Source organism: Pristiophorus japonicus, chromosome 15, assembly GCF_044704955.1.
Source record: "Pristiophorus japonicus isolate sPriJap1 chromosome 15, sPriJap1.hap1, whole genome shotgun sequence".
NCBI classification, from domain to species: Eukaryota; Metazoa; Chordata; class Chondrichthyes; family Pristiophoridae; genus Pristiophorus; species Pristiophorus japonicus.
This window is the reverse complement of record NC_091991.1, coordinates 84,043,923-84,067,181: the sequence shown is the minus strand read 5'-3', so window position 1 is coordinate 84,067,181 and position 23,259 is coordinate 84,043,923. Positions and strand designations below refer to the sequence as shown.

At 45.9% G+C, this 23,259-nt stretch overlaps 1 protein-coding gene across 3 annotated transcripts in view; it reads left to right on the top strand.

Moving 5' to 3' along the window:
- Positions 1-5,266: 5,266 nt before the first annotated feature.
- LOC139280883 (DENN domain-containing protein 5B) overlaps positions 5,267-23,259 on the top strand; it is a 340,537-nt gene continuing 322,544 nt past the window's right edge. For all 3 annotated transcript variants that reach the window (XM_070900669.1, XM_070900668.1, XM_070900670.1), the window contains exon 1: positions 5,267-5,647. In XM_070900669.1, coding sequence (XP_070756770.1) covers positions 5,545-5,647 — 103 coding nt within the window. In that variant the 5' untranslated portion in view covers positions 5,267-5,544. The remainder of the gene's footprint in view (positions 5,648-23,259) is intronic.

Sequence of the window (23,259 nt, the reverse complement as noted above, 5' to 3'; positions counted from 1 at the left end):
CATGCTAACCCAACTCTGACTGACCTACTGTGTATTTCCAGCATTTTCAATTTTCAATTTTTAACAGGAAGTCATTTGGATCGCGGAGGATCCAGAAAAGAAAGAACTTGCATCTCTTTAGCACCATTCACGACCTCAAGCAAAATGCTTCACAGCCAGCGAAGTACTTTTTGAAGGGTAGTCACGATTGTAATGTAGGAAACGTTGCAGCCAATTTGCGCACAGCAAGCTCCCACAAAAGCAATGTGATAATGACCCGATAATCTCAATGGGGGCTCTGATAGTATTGCACTGGGAGTGTCAGCCTGGATTTTGTGCTCAAAATGGAGTGGGGCTTAAATCCATGACCTTCTGACTCAGAGGTGAGAGTAGGGTCGCCAATTCTGGTTAGATGTATACCTGTAGGTTTTCATTACATGACGCCCGTCTCCCACTGCTCCACCCCGCCCACTCCCGCCATTGCTCTCCCAACACATCCAACCTCACGGTGCCTCACCTTCCCGCGCCAATTGGAAAATTCTTGACTGTCAAACAGCTTTTATTCACAACTCCAATATTGCTATAATTATTAGGCAAATTTGTTCAAAGCAAATGGAGAAATATAACAAAAGCAAAAAACAGAAAATGCTGGAAATACTCAGTTTCTCAGGCAGCATCTGTGGAGAGAGAAACAGAGTTGACGTTTCAGGTCGATGACCTTTCGTCAGAACCATGAGGTTGGACGTGTCGGGGGAGCAATGCTGGGAGTGCGCGGGGTAGAGTGGTAGGAGGCGGGGTGTCGTGTAATAAAACCCCCCAGGAATACATCCAGGTGGAGAAATAAACCCACTAACAAAACTCTCCTATGATTTTTCTCCAGGGGTTTCTCACAGCAATGTCCTGAAGATTACTCTTCAATTCCAGGAGTACTGCAGCCCTGGGTAAGAGTGCTACTGCTGAAACATAATACATCTTAGTGTCTGTGGCTATGTGGGTAGCACTCTTGCCTCTAGAAGGTTGTAGGTTCAAATCCCACCCTACAGACTTGAGCACATAAATCTAGGCTGACACTCCAGTGCAGTGCTGAGGGAATGCTGCACTGTCAAAGGTGCCGTCTTTCGGATGTGACTTTAAACCGAGGCACTGTCATAGGAGCAGGAGTAGGCCATTTGGCCCCTCGAGCCTGCTCCGCCATTCAATAAGATCATGGCAGATCTGATCATGAACTGAGCTCCACTTCCCTGCACGCAACCCATAACCCTTTACTCCATTATCGCTCAAAAATCTGCCTATCTCCGCCTTAAATATATTCAATGACCCAGCCTCCACAGCTCTGGGGCAGAGAATTTCATAGATTTACAACCCTCTGAGAGAAGAAATTTCTCCTCATCTCAGTTTTAAATGGACGGCCCCTTATTCTGAGACTATGCCCCCTAGTCTTAGTTTCCCCACGAGTATCCTCTCTGCATCCACCCTGTCGAGCCCCCTCATTATCTTATATGTTTCGATAAGATCTCCTCTCATTCTTCTGAACTCCAATTAGTATTAGCCCAACCTACTCAAACTATCTTCATAAGTCAACCCCCTCATCTCTGGAATCAACCTAGTGAATCTTCTCTGAGCAGCCTCCAATGCAAGTATATATTCCCTTAAATACAGAGACCAAAACAGTACACAGTACTCCAAGTGTGGCCTTACCAATACTCTGTACAGTTGTAGCAGGACTTCTCTGCTTTTATACTCTATCTCCCTTGCAATAAAGGCCAACACAGCTCGCTGCCTCAGAGAGCTGTGGAAGCTGGGACATTGAATAAATTTAAGGCAGAAATAGATAGTTTCTTAAATGATATGGGGATAAGGGGTTATGGGGAGTGGGCAGGGAAGTGGACCTGAGTCCATGACCTTCCGGAATAACCTTCCGGAAATACTAGGGGACCGAGGGTCTAGTGTGAAGGAGGAACTGAAGAAAATCCCTATTAGGTGGGAAATTGTGTTAGGGAAATTGATGGGATTGAAGACTGATAAATCCCTGGGGCCTGATAGTCTGCATCCCAGAGTACTTAAGGAAGTAGCCCTAGAAATAGTGGATGCATTGGTGATCATTTTCCAACAGTCTATCGACTCTGGATCAGTTCCTATGGACTGGAGGGTAGCTAATGTAACACCACTTTTTAAGAAAGGAGGGAGAGAGATAACGGGTAATTATAGACCGGTTAGCCTGACATCAGTAGTGGGGAAAATGTTGGAATCAATTATTAAAGATGAAATAGCAGCACATTTGGAAAGCAGTGACAGGATCGGTCCAAGTCAGCATGGATTTATGAAAGGGAAATCCTGCTTGACAAATCTTCTAGAATTTTTTGAGGATGTCACTGGTAGAGTGGGCAAGGGAGAACCAGTGGATGTGGTGCATTTGGACTTTCAAAAGGCTTTTGACAAGGTCACACAAGAAATTGGTGTGCAAAATTAAAGCACATGGTATTGGGGGTAATGTACTGACGTGGATAGAGAACTGGTTGGCAGACAGGAAGCAGAGAGTCGGGATAAACGGGTCCTTTTCAGAATGGCAGGCAGTGACTAGTGGAGTGCCGCAGGGCTCAGTGCTGGGACCCCAGCTCTTTACAATATACATTAATGATTTGGATGAGGGAATTGAGTGTAATATCTCCAAGTTTGCAGATGACACTAAGCTGGGTGGCGGTGTGAGCTGTGAGGAGGACACTAAAAGGCTGCAGGGTGACTTGGACAGGTTAGGTGAGTGGGCAAACGCGTGGCAGATGCAGGATAATGTGGATAAATGTGAGGTTATCCATTGTGGTGGCAAAAACACGAAGGCAAAATATTATCTGAATGGCGGCAGATTAGGAAAAGGGGAGGTGCAATGAGACCTGGGTGTCATGGCACATCAGTCATTGAAAGTTAACATGCAGGTACAGCAGACGGTGAAAAAGGCAAATGATATGTTGGCCTTCACAGCTAGGGGATTTGAGTATAGGAGCAGGGAGGTCTTATTGCAGTTGTACAGGGCCTTAGTGAGGCCTCACCTGGAATATTGTGTTCAGTTTTAGTCTCCTAATCTGAGGAAGGACGTTCTTGCTATTGAGGGAGTGCAGCGAAGGTTCACCAAACTGATTCCCGGGATGACAGGACTGACATATGAGGAGAGACTGGATCGACTGGGCCTGTATTCACTGGAGTTTAGAAGGATGAGAGGGGATCTCATTGAAACATATAAAATTCTGACGGGACTGGACAGGTTAGATGCAGAAAGAATGTTCCCAATGTTGGGGAAGTCCAGACCAGGGGACATAGTCTAAGGATAAGGGGTAAGCCACTTAAGACTGAGATGAGGAGAAACTTCTTCACTCAGAGTTGTTAACCTGTGAAATTCCCTACCGCAGAGAGTTGTTGATGCCAGTTCATTGGATATATTCAAGAGGGAGTTAGATATGGCCCTTGCGGCTAAAGGGATCAAGGGGTATGGAGAGAAAGCAGGAAAGTGGTACTGAGGTGAATGATCAGCCGTGATCTTATTGAATGGTGGTACAGGCTCGAAGGGCCGAATGGCCTACTCCTGCACCTATTTTCTATGTTTCTATGTTTTTATGATCAGATCAGCCATGATCTTATTGAATGGCGGAGTAGGCTCGAGGGGCCTTATGGCCTACTCCTGTTCCTATTTCTTATGTTCTTATGTTCTTATTCCATTTACCTTCCTGATTACTTGCTGTACCTGCATGCTAACTTCTTGTGTTTCATGCACAAGAACCCCCAGGTCCCTCTGTACTGCAGCACTTTGCAATTTTTCTCCATTTAAATCATAATTTGCTTTTCTATTTTTTCTGCCGAAGTGGATAACCTCATATTTTCCCACATTATATTTCATCTGCCAATTTTTTGCACATTCACTTAGCCTGTCTATATCCCTTTGCAGATTTTTTGTGTCCTCCTCACAATTTGCTGTCCCACCCATCCTTGGATCATCAGCAAACTTTGCTACATTACACTCGGTCCCTTCATCCAAGTCATTAATATATAGATTGTAAATAGTTGAGGCCCCAGCACCGATCCCTGCGATACTTCACTAGTTACTGTTTGCCAATCAGAAAATGACCCATTTATCCCGACTCTCAGTTTTCTGTTAGTTAGCGAATCCTCTATCCATGCTAATATATTACCCCCAACCCCGTGAACTTTTATTTTGTGCAGTAACCTTTATGTGACACCTTATCGAATGCCTTCTGGAAATCCAAATACACCACATCCACTGGTTCCCCATTATCTACCCTGCTCGTTACATCCTCAAAGAACTCCAGCAAGTTTGTCAAGCATGATTTCCCTTTCATAAAACCATGCTGACTCTGCTTGATTGAATTATGCTTTTCCAAATGTTCTGCTACTGCTTCTTTAACAATGGACTCCAGCATTTTTCCAACGACAGACTTTAGGCTAACCGGTCTATAGTTTCCTATTTTTTGTCTGCCTCCTTTTTTAAATGGGGTGTTACATTTGCGGTTTTCCAATCCACTCGGACCTCCCCAGAATCCAGGGAATCCAGATTACAGCCAATACATCCACTATCTCTGTAACCAAAGTTTTAAGACCCTTGGATGTAAACCATCAGGTCCAGGGGACTTGTCCGCCTTTGATCCCATTATTTTGCCAAGTACTACTTCTTTAATGATAGTGATTGTATTAAGTTCCTCCTTCCCTATAGTCCCTTGATTATCTACTATTGGAATATTTTTAGTGTCTTCTACCATGATATTTGTTCAAAGTCTCTGCCATTTTCCTGTTCTCCATTATTAATCCCCCAGTCTCATCCTCTAAAGGAGCTGTCTGCTCTCTCAGGTGGACATAAAAGATCCCATGGCACTATTTTGAAGAAGAGCAGGGGAGTTATCCCCGTGTCCAGACCAATATTTATCCCTCAATCAATGTAACAAAAAACAGATTATCTGGTCATTATCACATTGCTGTTTGTGGGAGCTTGCTGTGCTCAAATTGGCTGCTGCGTTTCCCACATTACACCAGTGACTACACTCCAAAAGTACTTCATTGGCTGTAAAACGCTTTGAGACGACCGGTGGTCGTGAAAGGCGCTATATAAATGCAGGTCTTTCTTTTTTCTAAGAAAGGAATGAATAACAAAGATTAAAAAAGAAGGCAGAGGGATTGGATGTTGGAGCTGGTTTGAAAGTGGCGCCCGCAGTGCGTCAGTGTGGTGGAGTGCTGGGGTTGTAGATCAGGGAGGGAGAGAGAGTGTGTGAGAGAGAGAGAGAAACAGCTGAGAGCAGAGCAACACAGCACTGAGACACACACACAGGGAGAAGATTACAGCAACAGACAGGACAGGAGAGAGAGAGAGCAGCTCCAGCTCCTCACAGGACACACTCCACCCGGACAAGCGGCAGAGAGTGCCCGGGGGCTAGGGGAGCAACAGAGAGACAGAGGCACTGGAGCCGGCTTCTCCTTCCCGGGAGGGAGCCGCTGCCATGGGCAAGGCGGCGAGAGAATGAGCGCAGCCTCAGCGCCCAGCAGCAGCCGCCAGCCGCCGCCGCCAAGATGAGCAGCCCCAACCCCAGCTCGGGATCCTGCCGCTTCGCCGACTACTTTGTGCTGGCCGGCATCGACACCGACAGCGGACTGGAGCCGGACGAGCTCTCGGGTAGGTGAGCAGGGGGGCGGGAGAGGAAGGGAAGGGAAGGGAGACAGACTGGAAGCGAGCGAGCAGCCCCAGTGCCGTGCAATGGGGCTGCCACTCCGGCTGGGCTTTATAATGTGCCAGTGGGAGGCATGTGAGTGATTGTAAACATTCAAAGCGGTGACTGTGGACTGAAATAGAGCTGGGGTCAAACATAAGAGCCGTTTGTTTGTCAGCGTTCACCCCTCTGTTGTAGAATTCAGATACAATGATGCACACTTGGATAAGTACAGTTCCCAGTGTGTCATGGTTAGTTCTGTTTAATTTGGGTTACTGCAGTTATTCCAATTCATTTAACCCCTGCTCTCCCATCTTCCTCATCTCTTCCCCCCACCCCCAGTTTTCTTTCAGTGGGGTGTACAGCTCCATAGATGTTGTCAGCCTTCATTCCAGGCACCCTTTTCCAAGTAGCTGCTCTGAAGGTGTGAGCCGAGGCGGTGTTGGTGGTTGGGCTGTTCGGCCACGGAGGGCATCACAACGGAGCCCTAATCCCGTCCTCCCTCAGTGTCTGCACTGCTGTGTTCCCCACCAATGAGAGGGGTTGGGGAGTGGGGGAATTGTTAACCGTCCGGAGTTGAGAAACTCCTTTTTTAACCCCCCTCTTCCTTAAACCCTGGGCACTGTACCACTGCCCTGGCTGAGGTCAGGGAATCAAGCCGGGGATGTACTGGGAGCAGAAGGGAGATCTGCTGGTTGCTCGTTGAAGAGAAATGTACACTCAAGCCCACTGGTTAGCAATGACTGAACGGTTCCGTTTTATTACACGGGATTTTCCTCAGTGTTTTGGGGATTGCAATTTCAGTTGTTTTTTCCCTTGAAAGCCACAAGTCGGTAGCCACTAATCATAATTGGATAAAAGCAGTAGTTTCTGCAGCATTAACTGCAGTATAGAAACAGGCGGGCTGCCTCTGACAAGTTGCTGTTCCCATCTGTAGTTCGCCCAAACCTGACTTGATGTTGAAACGAGCAGAATTCCTGACCGCTTAGATGTGTACTGCATCTCCATTGAAAAAAAACACGGGGCCTGTGTTAGACTTAACTGCACTTTCTGTTCAGTAAAATTTTTTGCTGATTAAATTGATCATGGCTATATTGGACATGAAGGGGCCAAACTACCTTGGGAGATGGGTTAAGAACAGTTTGTTGGTTGGGTGAAATTCATGCTTTTAACAGACTTTAATAAACGCTGTGTAGTTTTGTCCAGGTTCAACATTAGATGTCTGCAATGTTCGGGCAGTTGTAGTAACAAATATTGAAAATAAACTGATGTGAAATCTTAGTCAGTTGGTAGCATTCTCGTCTCTGAGTCAGAAGGTTGTGAGTTTAAGTCCTACTCCAGAGACTTGAGCACAAAATCCAGGCTGATGCTCCAGTGGCGGTGCTGACGGAGTGCTGCATTTTGGAGATGCTGTCTTTTGGATGAATCATTAAACTGAGGCCTCGTTTGCCCTCTCGGGTGGGCATAAAAGATCCCATGGCCACTATTCGAAGGGAGAGTTCTCCCTGGTGTCCTGGCAAATATTTATTCCTCAACCAAAGTCACTAAAAACAGATTATCCGGTCATTATCTCATTGCAGTTTGTGGGACCTTGCTGTGCGCAATTTCGCCACCGCGTTTCCTACAGTGACTATACTTCAAAAGTACTTAATTGGCTGTAAAGCACTTTGGGATGTCCTGTGGTTCCAAAGCGCCATATATACATGCAAGTATTTTTTCTTTCACCCAAACTATTCTATACGTGATTCTAGAGGTCACAGTTCATGAAAAGATGATTCTGTTAACTGCTATCTGTAAGGTGGAACTGGCTTGAGGAGCTAAATGGCCTACTTCTGTCCCTATGTTCCTAATAATCTTCGGAAAGGTTGAAATGATCGAAATGGGTGCCAGTTGCTTTGTGTCGCACTAAACCAATGTTAAAGAAAGACTTGCATTTATATAGCGCCTTTCACGATCACCGAATGTCTCAAAGCGCTTTACAGCCAGTTAAGTACTTATTGAAGTGTAGTCACTGTTGCAATGTGGGAAACGCGGCAGCCAATATGCGCAAAGCAAGCTCCCACAAATAGCAATGTGATAATGACTAGATAATCTGTTTCTCTTGTTATATTGATTGAGGGATAAATATTGGCCAGTACACCAGGGATAGCTCCCTTGCTTTTCTTCGAAATAGTGCCATGGGATCTTTTACATCCACCTGAGAGGGCAGACAGGGCCTCGGTTTAATGTCTCATCCAAAAGACGGCACCTCTGACGTGCAGCACTCCCTCAGCACTGCACTGGAGTGTCTGCCTAGGTTTCTGTGCTCAGGTCCCTGGAGTGGGACTCAAATCCTTAACCTTTTGACTCAGACCAATGTTGCAATGATTGGTCTTGTATCTCCGACGTAAATGTCTCAGTGAGCGGATGAGCTGTACGGACCAGGAGAGTTCCAGACTTTGACCCCTGGTCTCCGCAGAGTTGGCACAAATTGGTTGGGCAGTAATAGATGCCAAAAAGAATGAGGTACTGAGTTAAGGTACTGGAAAGGACCCAACACTCCACGAAACTGTAGCCCAGCAAGCATCGATGCCAAGTGGAGGGGAGAAAAGTGTCTCAAAATTCTTCAGTTGCTCTGACCCACATAAAACCGTATTAAGCAATCGATATCCTACACAAATAGGCTGAGCTGTGCAAATAACAAACTCTAACCACCCAGTGTGCTACAGGTTAGAACTAATTGGAATGCCTTGTTTTACTGTTGACACTGAGACACATGCGGTGTTTTAAGTGCGGATTGTATTTTCAGTCATGCCAGGATACTCCTTTTCACTTCCTGCTAATGTTCACATTGAGTCCAACGACGTAGATGCTGAAGTAATCAACTTGGAATGCCAAGCTGAATAGCTTGGTCTCCTCTTTCTCAGCTCAAACTCTGCGGCATTACAAAATGATGGTTTGAGATGACAGTAGGTTTACTTAGAGGTGCAAATTGCTTCTGTAATGCAAAAATGATGCAAGTTACACGCATTGATGGAGAATCTCTCTGGTAATGGATGGAGTGCTGCGCCTGCAATGCCAAGGTCATTAAGTATTTGCATTTTACAGCTCAAATCATTAACGGTAGGTGGTTAAGTTAACCAACTGAGGATTTCATTGCAATCCCTCTGACCTAATGCATACCATTGCCTCCAATTCCAGAACTGAATAATTTTGTGATGTCCTGATTATTGGATCGATGGTATTCAGATTCAGCAAGGATGACTGGTTTAAGGTGTAGGGCGATTCGTTATTTAGATGCAGGTTGACTGTTTTTGATGAATAATGGAAATGCTGATGTTGGATTGATGTTGCAGCCTTGAGGGATTTTTAAAAGAGTGAAGATTATCAGAAAATAGACCTAATGCGTTCAATAGAACCATTAGAGTCTACTCTCTCCTCTCCATTTGAAGTGCAAGCTAGTGAATGGTCGTTTTAATTTTCAGTAATTCCAATGTTTTTTTGGGCGGGGCACACTAACATACATGCCATTCCTCTTGTAAAGCTACCGAAGTGAGGGAGCTTTGGTGAACGGCTGGAGACATGTTCTGCGGAGAGGAATTGTGGCAGCTCCGTGGGCAGCACACTCGCCTCTGAGTCAGAAAGTTGTGGGTTCAAGTCCCACTCCAGAGATTTGAGCGCACAAAACTAGGGTGATACCCCTGTGTTGTACTGAGTCTGTTGGAGGTGCCGTCCTTTGGATGGGTGTAAAAGATCCCATGGCAATATTTGAAAAAGAGCAGGGGAGTTGTCCCCCAGTGTCCTGGCAAATATTTATTCCTTAAACAACATCACTAAGACAGATTATCTGGTCATTATCGCATTGCTGTTTGTGGAATCCTGTAGTGTGAAAATTGTTTCCTACATTATAACTGACCACACTTCAAAAAAACACTTCATTGGCTCTAAAGCACTTTGGGATATCCTGAGGTTATGCAAGGCATTATATAAATGCCAATTCTTTCTACTGTTGTTGGTGTGTGGTTGCTGTGCTTGTCTACTGCTTTCAAGATGAATGTGTTTTGGGAGTGCCACACAGTCTCACAGTCACAATTACCCATGGGATAAATCCACTCCAGATGATTGGTGTACAACGTGTGTGGGGGTTTGTTGCTGAGTGGACAATGAAGAGTAACTAGAGATTTGAAAGGATTTCTCCTGGTTTAGCATTGGTTTGGGGTGGGGGGGGGGTGGGGGGTGATATCTGATTTGTGTTGGACACGGCTATTTTGCAATGTGAAACGAGCCAATTTATACCATCAAATCTGCTGTGTTTTTCTATGCAAAACACTTGCACTGTGACATTTAATTTGCTTACTCAATTCTCTGGGAAGCAGATAATCTTTTTTATTTCCCCTTCAAGAAAACAACAGCCTGAGCACGAGTATTTAAATTGTTCCCCAGTGTTGTACTGAGCCTAACTGATCTTTTCCGTTAGCTATGTAGGGGGCGGATTAATAAGCATCTCAGCTTGAAAATCCTGAATAAGTCTTTCTGCACCTGGAATCTCCACACTTTTTTGGGCTCATGGGGTCTTGTGTTTCATAGAAACATAGAAACATAGAAAATAGGTGCAGGAGTAGGCCATTCGGCCCTTCGAGCCTGCACGACCATTCAATATGATCATGGCTGATCATGCAACTTCAGTACCCCATTCCTGTTTTCTCTCCATACGCCTTGATCCCTTTAGCCATGAGGGCCACATCTAACTCCCTTTTGAATATATCTAACAAACTGGCCTCAACAACTTTCTGTGGTAGAGAATTCCACAGGTTCACAATTCTCTGAGTAAAGAAGTTTCTCCTCATCTCGATCCTAAATGGCTTACCCCTTATCCTTAGACTGTGACCCCTGGTTCTGGACTTCCCCAACATCGGGGACATTCTTCCTGCATCTAACCTGTCCAACCCTGTCAGAATATTGACATTGTGAATTCTTCCAAATGACACACAGAGATATGAAACATTCTGTGCTCTTTTATTATATTTAGAGTTCTTACTGAGTCTTACCCATCATTTTGTGATTCCTTTCTGCTTTGAATGGATTTTTTGGTCAGGCTTACTTGCACTCCCCATGCCATGGACCCAACATTAATTGCAGCTTATTTGTAAACTGGGATCTTAGTCCTCGTCTTCAGCCAGTGCCTCTATGAGCAGGCAGTTGGAAGGGTTGGGACAGCATTCTCGGGAAAGGCGGGGGGGGGGCGGGGGCGGGGAACTCATTTGTCCCCCTGCCATAAATGTTGCCCATCCCCTCATTGGGCAGCACTCTGCCCCATCATTCAGCACCTTCCGATCACAGTGAATTTAAAGGGTTAAATTATGAGGCCAGATGGCATAAACTTGGTTTGTATTCCCTTGAGTTCAGAATGTTGAGAGGTAATCCAATCAAGATGTTTACAATGATAAATGGTTTCAATAGGGTAGATACTAATAAACTATTTCCCCTGGTGGGAGAATCCAGAACAAGGGGGGCATCATCTCGAAATTAGAGCCAGGCCATTTAGGAATGAAATCAGGAAGCACCTTTTCATGCAGAGGGTCGTGGAAATTTGGAACCTTCGCCCCCAAAAAGCTGTTGAGGCTGAGGGTCAATTGAAAATTTCAAAACTGAGATCGCTAGATTTTTGTTAGGCAAAGGTATTGAGGGTTATGGAATCAAGGCGGGTAGATGGAGTTAAGGTCGTCAGCCATGATCTAATTGAATGTCGGAACAGGCTCGAGGGGCTGAATGGCCTGTTCCTGTGTTCATTCGGAACTGGGTAGTATGGGATGAAATGTCTGTTGTGTTGGTGCTCCAGTGCGTTGCTTCTACGAGACTCCAGTTTAAGAAGGGGTATCTGAAGGGTTTGAAAAAAAAAACAAAGGCATTGGTGGATAAATGGTGTTCGTCGCAGGAAGCTATGATCTTTCTGAACGCATTGTTTATATTTCCTTTTCCTGGAACCGCTTTCTTTGACCTGCTGGTGGGACAGTCTGGCGCAGGGATTTCTCCCCAGCCGCCGTCAAATGGCAGTTCATGATTGTCAACAGGAGGCAGGATATGCGCTCGCCGAGCTGACTGTATACATAATTTCCCTCATTCCGTCAGTTGCTCGGTATCACAAAAGATTGGCACCCAGCCAGCTGCCGGGCTCCTCTGATTTGGGCAGAGATTATTTTTTGCTGTTGCGTTGTTAGACTCTGCTAGCTGTTTAATATTTCATCACGGTGTCAGCTGTGGCTCAGTGGGCAAGTCCCCCAAATCTGGGCCGATGCTCCAGTGCAGTGAGGTGGCTTCTTTTGGATGAGACGTTAAACCAAGGCCCTATCTCTCTGGTGGATGTAAAAGATTCCACGATACTATTTCGAAGAGCAGGAGCATTATCCCCAGTGTTCTGACCAATATTTATCCCTCAACCAACGTCTAAAACTGATGATCCGGCCATTTATTTCAATACAGTTTGTGGAACCTTGCTGTGCATGCCACATAATTGACGTAATTGGCCGCTATGTTTCCAATATTAGACCAGTGACCACACTTCAAAAGTGCTTCGTTGGCTGTAAAGCACTTTGAGATGTTCTGAGGTTGTGAACGGCGCTATATAAATGCAAGTCTCTCTTTTCTTTGCTGGAAAGAGCATGTCATGAACATTCTTAGACTCCAGCCCTCTATCCTAGAGGAGCAAAATGTAACATTTTATGTGCACTGGTGAAAGTGATGGCTCTTGTGATTATTCCCTGAGTGACTGTTGTCGCTATGGTGGTTGCATGAAACTTGTGAGCTACCTCCAGCTGAACTGTGAATAGTCGCACGATCACAGATTCTGTCATTCAACACTTGGGTTTTTTCCAATTAATTCTCAGGATATGGGCCTTGCTGGAAAGGCCAGCATTTATCGCCCATCCCTAGTAGGCCTTGAAAAGGTGGTGGTGAGCCGTCTTCTTGAACCACTGCAGTTCATGTGGTGAAGGTACTCCCACGGGAGTGCCAAGATTTTGATCCAGCGACGATGAAGGAACGGTGATATATATCCAAGTCGGGATGGTGGGGAACTTGGAGGTAATGGTGTTTGCGTGTATCTGCTACACTAGTCCTTCTAGATGGTGGAGGTCGCAGGTTTGGGAGGTACCGGGGAGTATCCTTGAGAGCACAACATTGGGGGGAAGTACTAGTGGGTACAGTTCTGTCACTGGAGGTGGTGTGATCAAAGTGAGATGATGAAGATCTCGGACTCTGATCATGTTGGGTCTCTATACCACTTCTATCTGTAATTGCTGTTGACTGCATTAACAGGACTTCCTCGGCCAAACTGCAGCCTCCACCATCCTTCTTGGTTCCCCTTTTACCCTCCTACTCAGTGGCCCTTTTGTTTTTTTACTCCATATGATGGACTCTTTAGCGATGCAACTTGTTGCTGAATGCGGGATCCGATTGTCGAGAGACTGTTTGATTGAGTCTTCAGTTCCTTCAACATCTTTTTAAAAAGATATGCACAATAGCATAAATGGTAGTGGAAAAAAAATTCAGAGGGGCAAGTCAATTTGCAACTTATTTCGAAACAGCAGATTCCATTTAATCAAAATTTACCAAAAATACTCGAGTTTAAAAAAAAGAAACAGAGAAGGTTGATAAGGGTAGTGTAGATGATGTATATGGATTTTCAAAAGGTGTTTGATAAAGTACCACATAATCGACTCGTTTGCAAAATTGAAGCCCATGGGATTAAAGGGGCAGTGGCTGTGTGGATGCATAATTGGCTAAGCGATAGAAAGCAGAGACTAGTGGTGAAAGGATGTTTCAGACTGGAGGGCAGTGTGCAGTGGTGTTCCCCAAGGGTCAGTGTTGGGACCACTGCCATTTTTGATATATAATAATGACCTGGACTTTGGTATAATTTCAAAATTTGTAGAAGACATGAAACTGGGAAATATAGTACATAGTGAGGGGGACAGCAAGAGACTCCAGGAGGACATAGACTGGTGAAATGGGCAGACACATGGCCATTGAATCTTACGCAGAGAAATGTGAAGTGATTTAACATAGAAACATAGAGAATAGGTGCAGGAGTAGGCCATTCGGCCCTTCGAGCCTGCACCACCATTCAATATGATCATGGCTGATCATGCAACTTCAGTACCCCATTCCTGCTTTCTCTCCATACCCCTTGATCCCTTTATCCATAAGGGCCACACCTAACTCCCTTTTGAATATATCTAACGAACTGGCCTCAACAACTTTCTGTGGTAGAGAAGTCCACAGGTTCACAATTCTCTGAGTGAAGAAGTTTCTCCTCATCTCAGTCCTAAATGGCTTACCCCTTATCCTTAGACTGTGTCCCCTGGTTCTGGACTTCCCCAACATCGGGGACATTCTTCCCGCATCTAACCTGTCCAATCCCGTCAGAATTTTATATGTTTCTATGAGATCCCCACTCATTCTTCTAAATTCCAGTGAATATAAGACTAGTCGATCCAGTCTTTCTTCATATGTCAGTCCTGCCATCCCGGGAATCAGTCTGGTGAACCTTCGCTGCACTCCCTTAATAGCAAGAATGTCCTTCCTCAAATTAGGAGACCAAAACTGTACACAATATTTAAGGTGTGGCCTCACCAAGGCCCTGTACAACTGCAGTAAGACCTCCCTGCTCCTATACTCAAATCCTCTCGCTATGAAGGCCAACATGCCATTTATTTTGGTCGGAAGAATGAGGAAAGGCAATATGAACGAAATGGTACTAATTTAAAGGGGAGGCAGGGAAACAGAGAGATTTGGGGTGTATGTACATAAGTCTTTAAAGTTGTCGGGACAAGTTGAGATGACTACTAAAGAGGCATACGTGATCCTTGTCATGAAGTACAAAAGCAAGGAACTTATACTAAACCTTTAGGCCCCAGCTGGAGTACTGTGGCTAATTCTGGGCGCCACTCTTTATGTCAAGGCCCTGGAGAAGCTGTTTACGAGAATGGTACCAGGGATGAAGGACTTCCGTTATGTGGAGAGATGAGAGAAACTGGGGTTGTTCTTGGAGCAGAGAAGGTTACGGGGAGGTGTTCAAAATCACAAACTGTTTCCAGTGGCAGAAGGGTCAGTAACTATGGACGCATGTTTAAGGTAATTGGTAAAAGAAACAAAGGTGACATGAGAGTGGGGGGCGGGGGACAGGGAATTATGCAGCGAGTTGATGATCTGGAATGCACTGTCTGAAAGGGTGGTGGAAGCAGATTCAATAATTTTCAAAAGGGAATTCGAGCAGAGCAGTGTGACTAATTGGATAGCTCTTTCAAACTTTCAAAGAGCTGGTAGGGAAAATATTTGTATACACAAAATTTGCTGGTGACCCTTGCAGATGATGATTAAATGAGGATGTCGCGATTCGGTGACGCCAAGCTTCATTAGTAAATTGACTGCTCTGTGCTCAGCATTAAAAAGCAGATAACAGGAGATTACAGCATTGTCTCGAAGCTCTCAGTAAAGTGTGAAGGTGGGTCGGCGAATTTCCCTGCTGTGCGCACTTAAATTGTGGAAAACTACCCAGCAGTACAACTATAGATTATGGCTTTTTAAATGTAAGTTTTGATGGGGAAGAACAGTTTCAAATCTTAGAATCACACAGCACAGTTGGACGCCTGTGCCGGCTCTTTGAAAGAGCTATCCAATTAGTCCCACTCGTCTGTTTTCTTCATAGCCCTGCACGTTTATTTTTGCTTAAAATTGTCCAGGATCCAAAGCAAAGGAATTCCTCAATTCCTGAGTGTCCAATTTCGTTGACCACAGAATTTTCAAAGAATAACCAATGGAATGTTACAGGCTTGTGTTTGAGCTATGTAACACTTGGGTGAAACACTGGCAGGCAGAGGTTAGTGACTGGTGGTAGAAGCAATTTGAGGTGATGAATTAAGAGCATCGCAGGTTTAAATATGATTTCCCTGCCCAGCCACCTCCCCCCCCCCCCCATCCGCCTCGCCCCCATGCCATATCGGTACCAATGCACTAAATAAGTGTCACATTGTAGGGAACATGCGCTTATCGAGATTAGCAATTCTACGTAGTGGGAGTTAATGGGACTTGGTTTGATACACTGGAATTGTATATAATGGGGGTGAAAATCACCTGCAACAGCTTCTCTTCTGGCCCCCGCATTGTTATCTCTGGTGTCCCCCAAGGATCTATCCTTGGCCCCCTCTATTTCTCATCTATATGCTGCCCCTTGGCGACATCATCCGAAAACACGGAGTCAGTTTCTACATGTACGCTGACGACACCCAGCTCTGCCTCACCACCACTTCTCTCGACCCCTCCACGATCTCTAAATTGTCAGATTGTTTGTCCAACATCCAGTACTGGATGAGCAGAAATTTTCTCCAGTTAAATATTGAGAAGACCGAAGCCATTGTCTTTGGTCCCTGCCACAAACTGCGGTCCCTGCCACAAGCTGCGTTCCGATTCCATCCCTCTCCCGAGCATTTGTCTGAGGCTGAACCAGACTGTTCGCAACCTAGGGATCATATTTGACACTAAAATGAGCTTCCGGCCACATATCCGTGGCATCACTAAGACTGCCTATTTCCACCTCTGTAACATCGCCTGTCTCTGCCCCTGCCTCAGCTCATCCGCTGCTGAAAGCCTCATCCATGCCTTTGTTACCTCTAGACTTGACTACTCCGCTGCACTCCTGGCTGGCCTCCCACATTCTACCCTGCATAAACTAGAGGTGATCCAAAACTCAGCTGCCCGTGCCCTAACTCGCACCAAGTCCCGCTCACCCATCGCCCCTGTGCTCGCTGACCTACATTGGATCCCAGTTAAGTAACACCTCGATTTCAAAATTCTCATCCTTGTTTACAAACCCCTCCATGGCCTTGTCCCTCCTTCAGGCTCACAACACCAGAGATATCTGCGCTCCTCAAATTCTGCCCTCTTGAGCATTCCTCATTATAGCTGCTCAACCATCGGTGGCCGAGCCTTCAGCTGCCTGGGCCCTAAGCTCTGGAACTCCCTGCCTAAACCTCTCGCCTCTCTACCTTCCCTCCTTCATGACGCTCCTTAAAACCTAAATCTTTGACCAAGCTTTTGGTCATCTGCTTTAATTTCTTCTTGTGTGGCTCCGTGTCAAATTTTTTTTACCTTCGAACACTCCTGTGAAGCACCTTGGGACGTTTTACTATGTTAAAGGTGCTATATAAATACAAGTTGTTGTTGTTGTTGAGTGAATGGGATCTGGTTTGTTACACTGGTATTGTATACAATGAGGGTGAATGGAATCTGTTTTGTTAGAAACATAGAAACATAGAAAATAGGTGCAGGAGTAGGCCATTCGGCCCTTCTAGCCTGCACCGCCATTCAATGAGTTCATGGCTGAACATGCAACTTCAGTACCCCATTCCTGCTTTCTCACCATACCCCTTGATTCCCCTAGTAGTAAGGACTTCATCTAACTCCTTTTTGAACAAATTTAGTGAATTGGCCTCAACAACTTTCTGTGGTAGAGAATTCCACAGGTTCACCACTCTCTGGGTGAAGAAATTCCTCCTCATCTCGGTCCTAAATGGCTTCCCCCTTATCCTTAGACTGTGTCCCCTGGTTCTGGACTTCCCCAACATTGGGAACATTCTTCCTGCATCTAACCTGTCTAACCCCGTCAGAATTTTAAACGTTTCTATGAGGTCCCCTCTCATTCTTCTGAACTCCAGTGAATACAAGCCCAGTTGTTACACTTGAATTGTATATAATGGGGTTAAATCTGTGATTTGTTAAACTGGAATTGTATGCTTGCATTTTGTATCCATTGATTTGTAATTATCAACTTTGAATGCATGGTGATGTGTGTATCGTTTAAGAATGTAGAATTAATTTATGCTATTTCGTACAAGGGAGTTTGACTGAATATTAATGCGTGTATCAAAACATTTCAGTCCATCTGCAGGGCAGGAGAACAGAGGACGGCTCAGTGTTGCTCAATAGGCTGCCACCTCCTGTTGTCCCACTAAAGAATGTAGGTTGACAGCAGCTCTGTGGAAATCTGGGGCCCTCCGATAATCTATCAAACACAGTGGCATTTAAGCTAAGCCTCGGGCTTCTGATCATTCGAAACTGTCATGTCCTTTACATGCATGCACGCATCGTGCAAATTAACATCTCTGTGTGTTTGCTTCCAATGACCAAATGGTATTCAAACATCACATGAGCTCAAAGGTCAGTCTTCGGCAGTGAACGGGAGTAGTTAAGTAGTAAATCTTTACTGAGCTTGCTGAAGTAGCACAAGTGAGTTGTGCACCGGGACAACAATTAGTGTGTTTTATTGAGTAGGGGCTGTAATACTAAGCTTGGCTGACTAGACCCTATCAGTGTAATGGCTGAATCAGGCCCCCCCTCCCCCCGCCCACCCCGTCCCCTCCAGTTTTATGCAAGTAAGAGGGCAAGCAAAGGAGTTTGTCATCAAACTGCAGTTTATAATGCCTTCACTATAAAGATTGTGTGTTATTTAGAGTAATAACGTTCCATGCAAACGAATACACACTCCCAGTGCAGTGCTGAGGGAGTGCTGTGCTGTCTGGGAGGTGCCATCTTTCAGATGAAATGTTAAACCGAGGCTCCGTGTACCCTCTTTGGTGGAGGTCGAAGATCCCACCGCACTATTTCGAAGAAGAGCAGGGGAGTTATCCCCGGTGTTATGGCCAATATTTACCACTCAACCAACATCACTGAAATAGATTACCTAATGATTATCACATTACTGTTTGCTGTGTTCAAATTGGCTGCCGCATTTCCTACATTTCAACAGTGACTGCACTCCAAAAGTACTTCATTGGCTGTAAAACACTTTGGGATGACCTGAAAGGTCGTGAAAGGCGCTATATAAATGCAAGGTCCTTCTTTTCTTTCTAATATGTCTCCATTTTGCCTCCATTCCAATGGTCAGTGGTTTTCCAAGGTACCTCAGTTTCTTTTCCAGTTCTTGTTGTGGAGTCGAGGGCCATTCACACTTTGATTAGTTTAGACCTGTGACCAGGGAAGCAAGCCTAGTCAGCCTTTAGAAAAGCACAAAGTGTATGGTCCTTGGGCTGGATGTGGGGAGGAGTGTATCAGTCATATTAATCTGCCACATGGCTGCAGGATCTCTTGCACCAGAATGGTGAACACTGAACAATTCCTACAATAAACACAACTTGCCTTTCATGTAGTGAAATGGCCTTTTTAAAAAAAAATAAATGGGTTTCGTTTGTCTTGGATTTTCAGTGGCAAAGCGGAGCCAAAATAATCCGTAATTTTGCATTGATTCCATTTAGCTTTACAATCAATAAATCTTTGCCTTGGCTGAAGCCATTGAAAGCTGTGTACTGCTCTGAAGCTTTTGCCTGGCAGCACTGGCTTATCGCAGTACAGGCCGAGATACATCTACTCAATCCCCATTATCTACCTCTTCAAAGAGTTTATGCAGAGCGGGCTTGGTCACGGATATATCGGATACACGCTTTGTCATTTTTTATTTTGGGACAAGATTTTTTATCTATGACACTTGCACGGAGAGAGGAATTATCTTGGAGGTCAATAAGTACACGGTTGATCCCTGTTATATTGCCAAACACCAAAAACTGCTGCAGCAGAGTGGTGGGCGCTGGTCATTCTGTGGCAGACTCCTCTATCCTCCTGTCTGCAGTGCAACCATTTGGGGAGGAGGGGAGAGAGAAAGGACCGTGTGAATTGACTGTCACCCAGCTCCTTCCCCAACCCCCGGAGCTTTTGGCATGGGCGCTGAGCACCTCGAGTCTCATCGCCGAGAGCATGCAGAAAACAAGCGCAGGCAGTGGAAAGAGCATGCGGCAAAGCAGTCCCACCCACCCTTTCCTCCAACGACTATCTGTCCCACCTGTGACAGAGACTATAATTCCCGTATTGGACTGTACAGTCATCTAAGAACTCATTTTTAAAGTGGAAGCAAGCCGTCCTCAATTTCGAGGGACTGCCTATGATGATGTTTCCTGCTGTTCAGCCATTTGGGCCTGTAATGTATGCACCTGTGAGGATGCTCACAGGTTTGGAGCAGAGTCGCCACCAAGCGCAGCTCTCCCCCGTCTGGAGTGGCGACTAACCTGCAGGAGCTGCTGCTCAGGAATCCGTACCTCCACGACCGCGGTTTTAGGTGGCAGGCGGACGAGAGTGCTGTGGCTGGTGAGGTGACGAGGGTCAGGGACCTGCTCGATGGTGGAGGTGCGGGCTGGATGGCGCCAGACGTGCTGGCACGGCGCCTAAACTGGGCCAATGTCCGCCGCGCGGCCGATGCCATCGAGTCGCAAAAAACAGCACTAGGCCCTGACTCCGTTAGGTGTGCTGAGGATGCTCAAGCACGTGGGGTGATCCCGTCTGAACTTACCTCCGTCCAGACGGAATTCCTCATCGGCGCGAAGCCCCGAAACCTCCCTCGGGAGCCAGTGCCTCACAACTTGAGCCTTCTCTGGGAAATCCCCTCCGTGCCTTTCAGTTCTGCGCGGAGGGGTTTCCTGTACGGGCTGCTCTTGCACACTCTCCACCTTGCCATCCTCGTCTGCTGTCCGGACACGCCATGGCGCACCATCTTGCCGTCCGGAGGAGGCGGGTGTCCTCAATGGAGTGCATTCTATGTGGGAGTCCTCCCTCTATTTATTGGGGACTTGGCCTGGAGGGTGTTGCACGGAGCAGTCCTGTGCAATAAGTTTTTAAGTCAGTTCACGGGCTCCCTGCAATTTCTGCGGTCTGGAAGAGTCCGTGTTTCATGTTTTTATTGAATGTACGAGGTTGCAGCCCATGTTCCAATATGTGAATGGGTTGCTCTACAAATTCTGGTTGCATTTCAGTCCCGCACTCCTGATCTTTGGGCACCCTGTGCGGAGGGGAGCGGGCAGATCGGAAGGCCTCATCGTAGGACTGTTCCTGGGCATGGCCAAGGGGGCCATCAGCCGATCCAGGCAGTAGGCCCACCCTTTTAGTCAGGGGGCACTTGTATAATTTGTGTTTTTAGTGTCCTCAAGAAAATCCCCCCAAAAAAACAAATAACAAGGGGGCACTTGTTTGAAAGTGTTTGGTGTGTGTCCTCCCTTTAATCAGGGGGCACTTGATTTAATTGTTCACAACAAAATAGTTGTCGAGCTGTTGAGGGCGGTCGAGGGGGTCGTTCAGTCTGACCGCCTGCCTCTTTTCTGCGGCTACATCTGAGCCAGGGTGTCCCTGGAGATGGAGCACGTGCTGTCCACCAGTATGCTCGTGGCTTTCTGCGAGCGGTGGGTGCCGGAGGGACTGGAGTGCATCATCACTCCCGGCAACCAAATTTTAATTTGATTGGTTTAATGTTCAAAAGTTTTATTTGTTAATTTTCAGTTCTAATGCCCTTTTAATAGGGGAGCATTTGATTTAAAGTTCTACAAAAATAGTTGTAGAGCTGTTGAGTTGTGAGTGGCTAAGCCAGTCACGTGATGTTCACAAGGCTCAATAAAACCCCAGCCAGTTGGGTTTGGAGGATCCACAATGAAGCAGGTGGTTGTGAGCCTGGTGGATGAACTGGTAATGTGTAGTGTGATTGTTAAACCTTTGCTAATAAACCAACTAGTTCTTAATAGCAATGTGTTGCTATGAATTCTTAAGCAAAGAACCCATGGAGCAAATACATTACAGGACCCTATGCTCCGGAATTTCCTCCTTAAACCTCTCTGACTCTCCACCTCTCCACACTCTCCTCCATTTAAAACCCCCGCCTTAAAACCTACCTCTGCGACAGTCACCCGTTCCAATATTTTTTGTTTTGTAACGCTGCTGTGAAGCACCGAGGGATGTTTTACTACGTTAATGGCACGTTGTTGCCGTTGTTCTCACCTATCCTTCTGATCTCTTCATGGAGCAAATTGTCCTTTCACTGATCTGGTGGTCTAGCATACCCTGAGAGTTAGCTTGGATTTCTTGAAGCAATAGAGATGTCTAACCAGAGTCCTTCATTTTGTAGCTTTCCACCTTTCACAGGATCAACTTCTTTTATCTGTCAGGTGTTCCTGACATATTGGGACACACCGCCTCCTTTTTTGTCCTTTCCGAACACTCTCTGCAGCGGACTGTTTATATTCATTTCCACCCTGTTTCTAATATTCACACCACACCATAGGTCCCTAAAACCACAACAGGTCTCCAGCTCTTATTTCTAGTGTTCATGGATATACACGTTACTATAGATTGTCCCCCATGTCTGCTTATTCCTGGTCTCTGGTTCACCCGAGTCTCTGAGTTGTTTGGCCTACAAATCCCCCTCTGACACACACCCTCTGCGTAGGCATTCCTAATGAGTGCGGGCGATTGAAGCTAAGTGAGAGAATCCCTTGCTGTTATTATAATCATGCTGTTTAATTCAGATTCCGGGAGCTCAGCATCTGGGAGCTGGCTCCTGGCCTTTTGAATTGCTAAATCCGACTCCCTTTAACCGCATGCCCATGAGAAATTGGATCCATGAGCTTGCCACCGAGATAAGCGAACTGGGATAAGTAGCGGAAACGCCATGAAGCTGGCTCTCGCCTGCCAGATTTGTGGAATCTGGAGAAACAGATAGATTTAGAAAAGCAGCTTCTAGCAGTGTGGGCGCTGCTTTCTGTAAACTCCTCAATCTCCGCCTGGACAATGGTAGGGCGCTACATGGCAGTTAGCCTCAGTGCCCCAGTGTTGGGCAGGGGACTGATCCTGCACACTATCCGACAGTCCTTGTCGGAGGTACACGTGTGTGGATAGTGGAGGAAGGCAGCGTCGAGCTTGGTTGGGATGCGATGGCTCCCCACAGCTGGATACATTGGGGGCCATTGTGGGCAATGTGGGACGTTACCCCTGACAAGGACTCGGGAGGAGAAGGAAGAAACATGTTGAGGGTGGGGGAAACTCTTGACTTGAACACAAGCTCAAAAGAATTCAAAAAGAAAGAAAGAAAGACTTAGATTTATATAGCGCCTTTCATAGAAACATAGAAAATAGGTGCAGGAGAAGGCCATTCGGCTGTTCGAGCCTGCACCACATTCAATATGATCATGCAACCTCAGTACCCCATTCCTGCTTTCTCTCCATACCCCTTGATCCCTTTAGCCATAAGGGCCACATCTAACTCCCTTTTGAATATATCTAACGAACTGGCCTCAACAACTTTCTGAGGTAGAGAATTCCACAGCTTCACAGTTCTCTGAGTGAAGAAGTTTCTCCTCATCTCGGTCCTAAATGGCTTACCCCTTATCCTTAGACTGTGACCCCTGGTTCTGGACTTCCCCAAGATCGGGAACATTCTTCCTGCATCTAACCTGTCCAATCCAGTGAGAATTTTATATGTTTCTATGAGATCCCCACTCATTCTTCTAAATTTCACGACCATCAGACATCTCAAAGCGCTTTACAGCCAATGAAGTACTATTGGAGTGTAGTCACTGTTGTAATGTAGGAAACACGGCAGCCAATTTGCGCACAAGTAAGCTCCCACAAACAGCAATGTGATGATGACCAGATAAAACATGTTTTTTGTTATGTTGAATGAGAAATAAATATTGGTCAGGATACCGGGGATAACGCCCCTGCTCCTCTTCGAAAT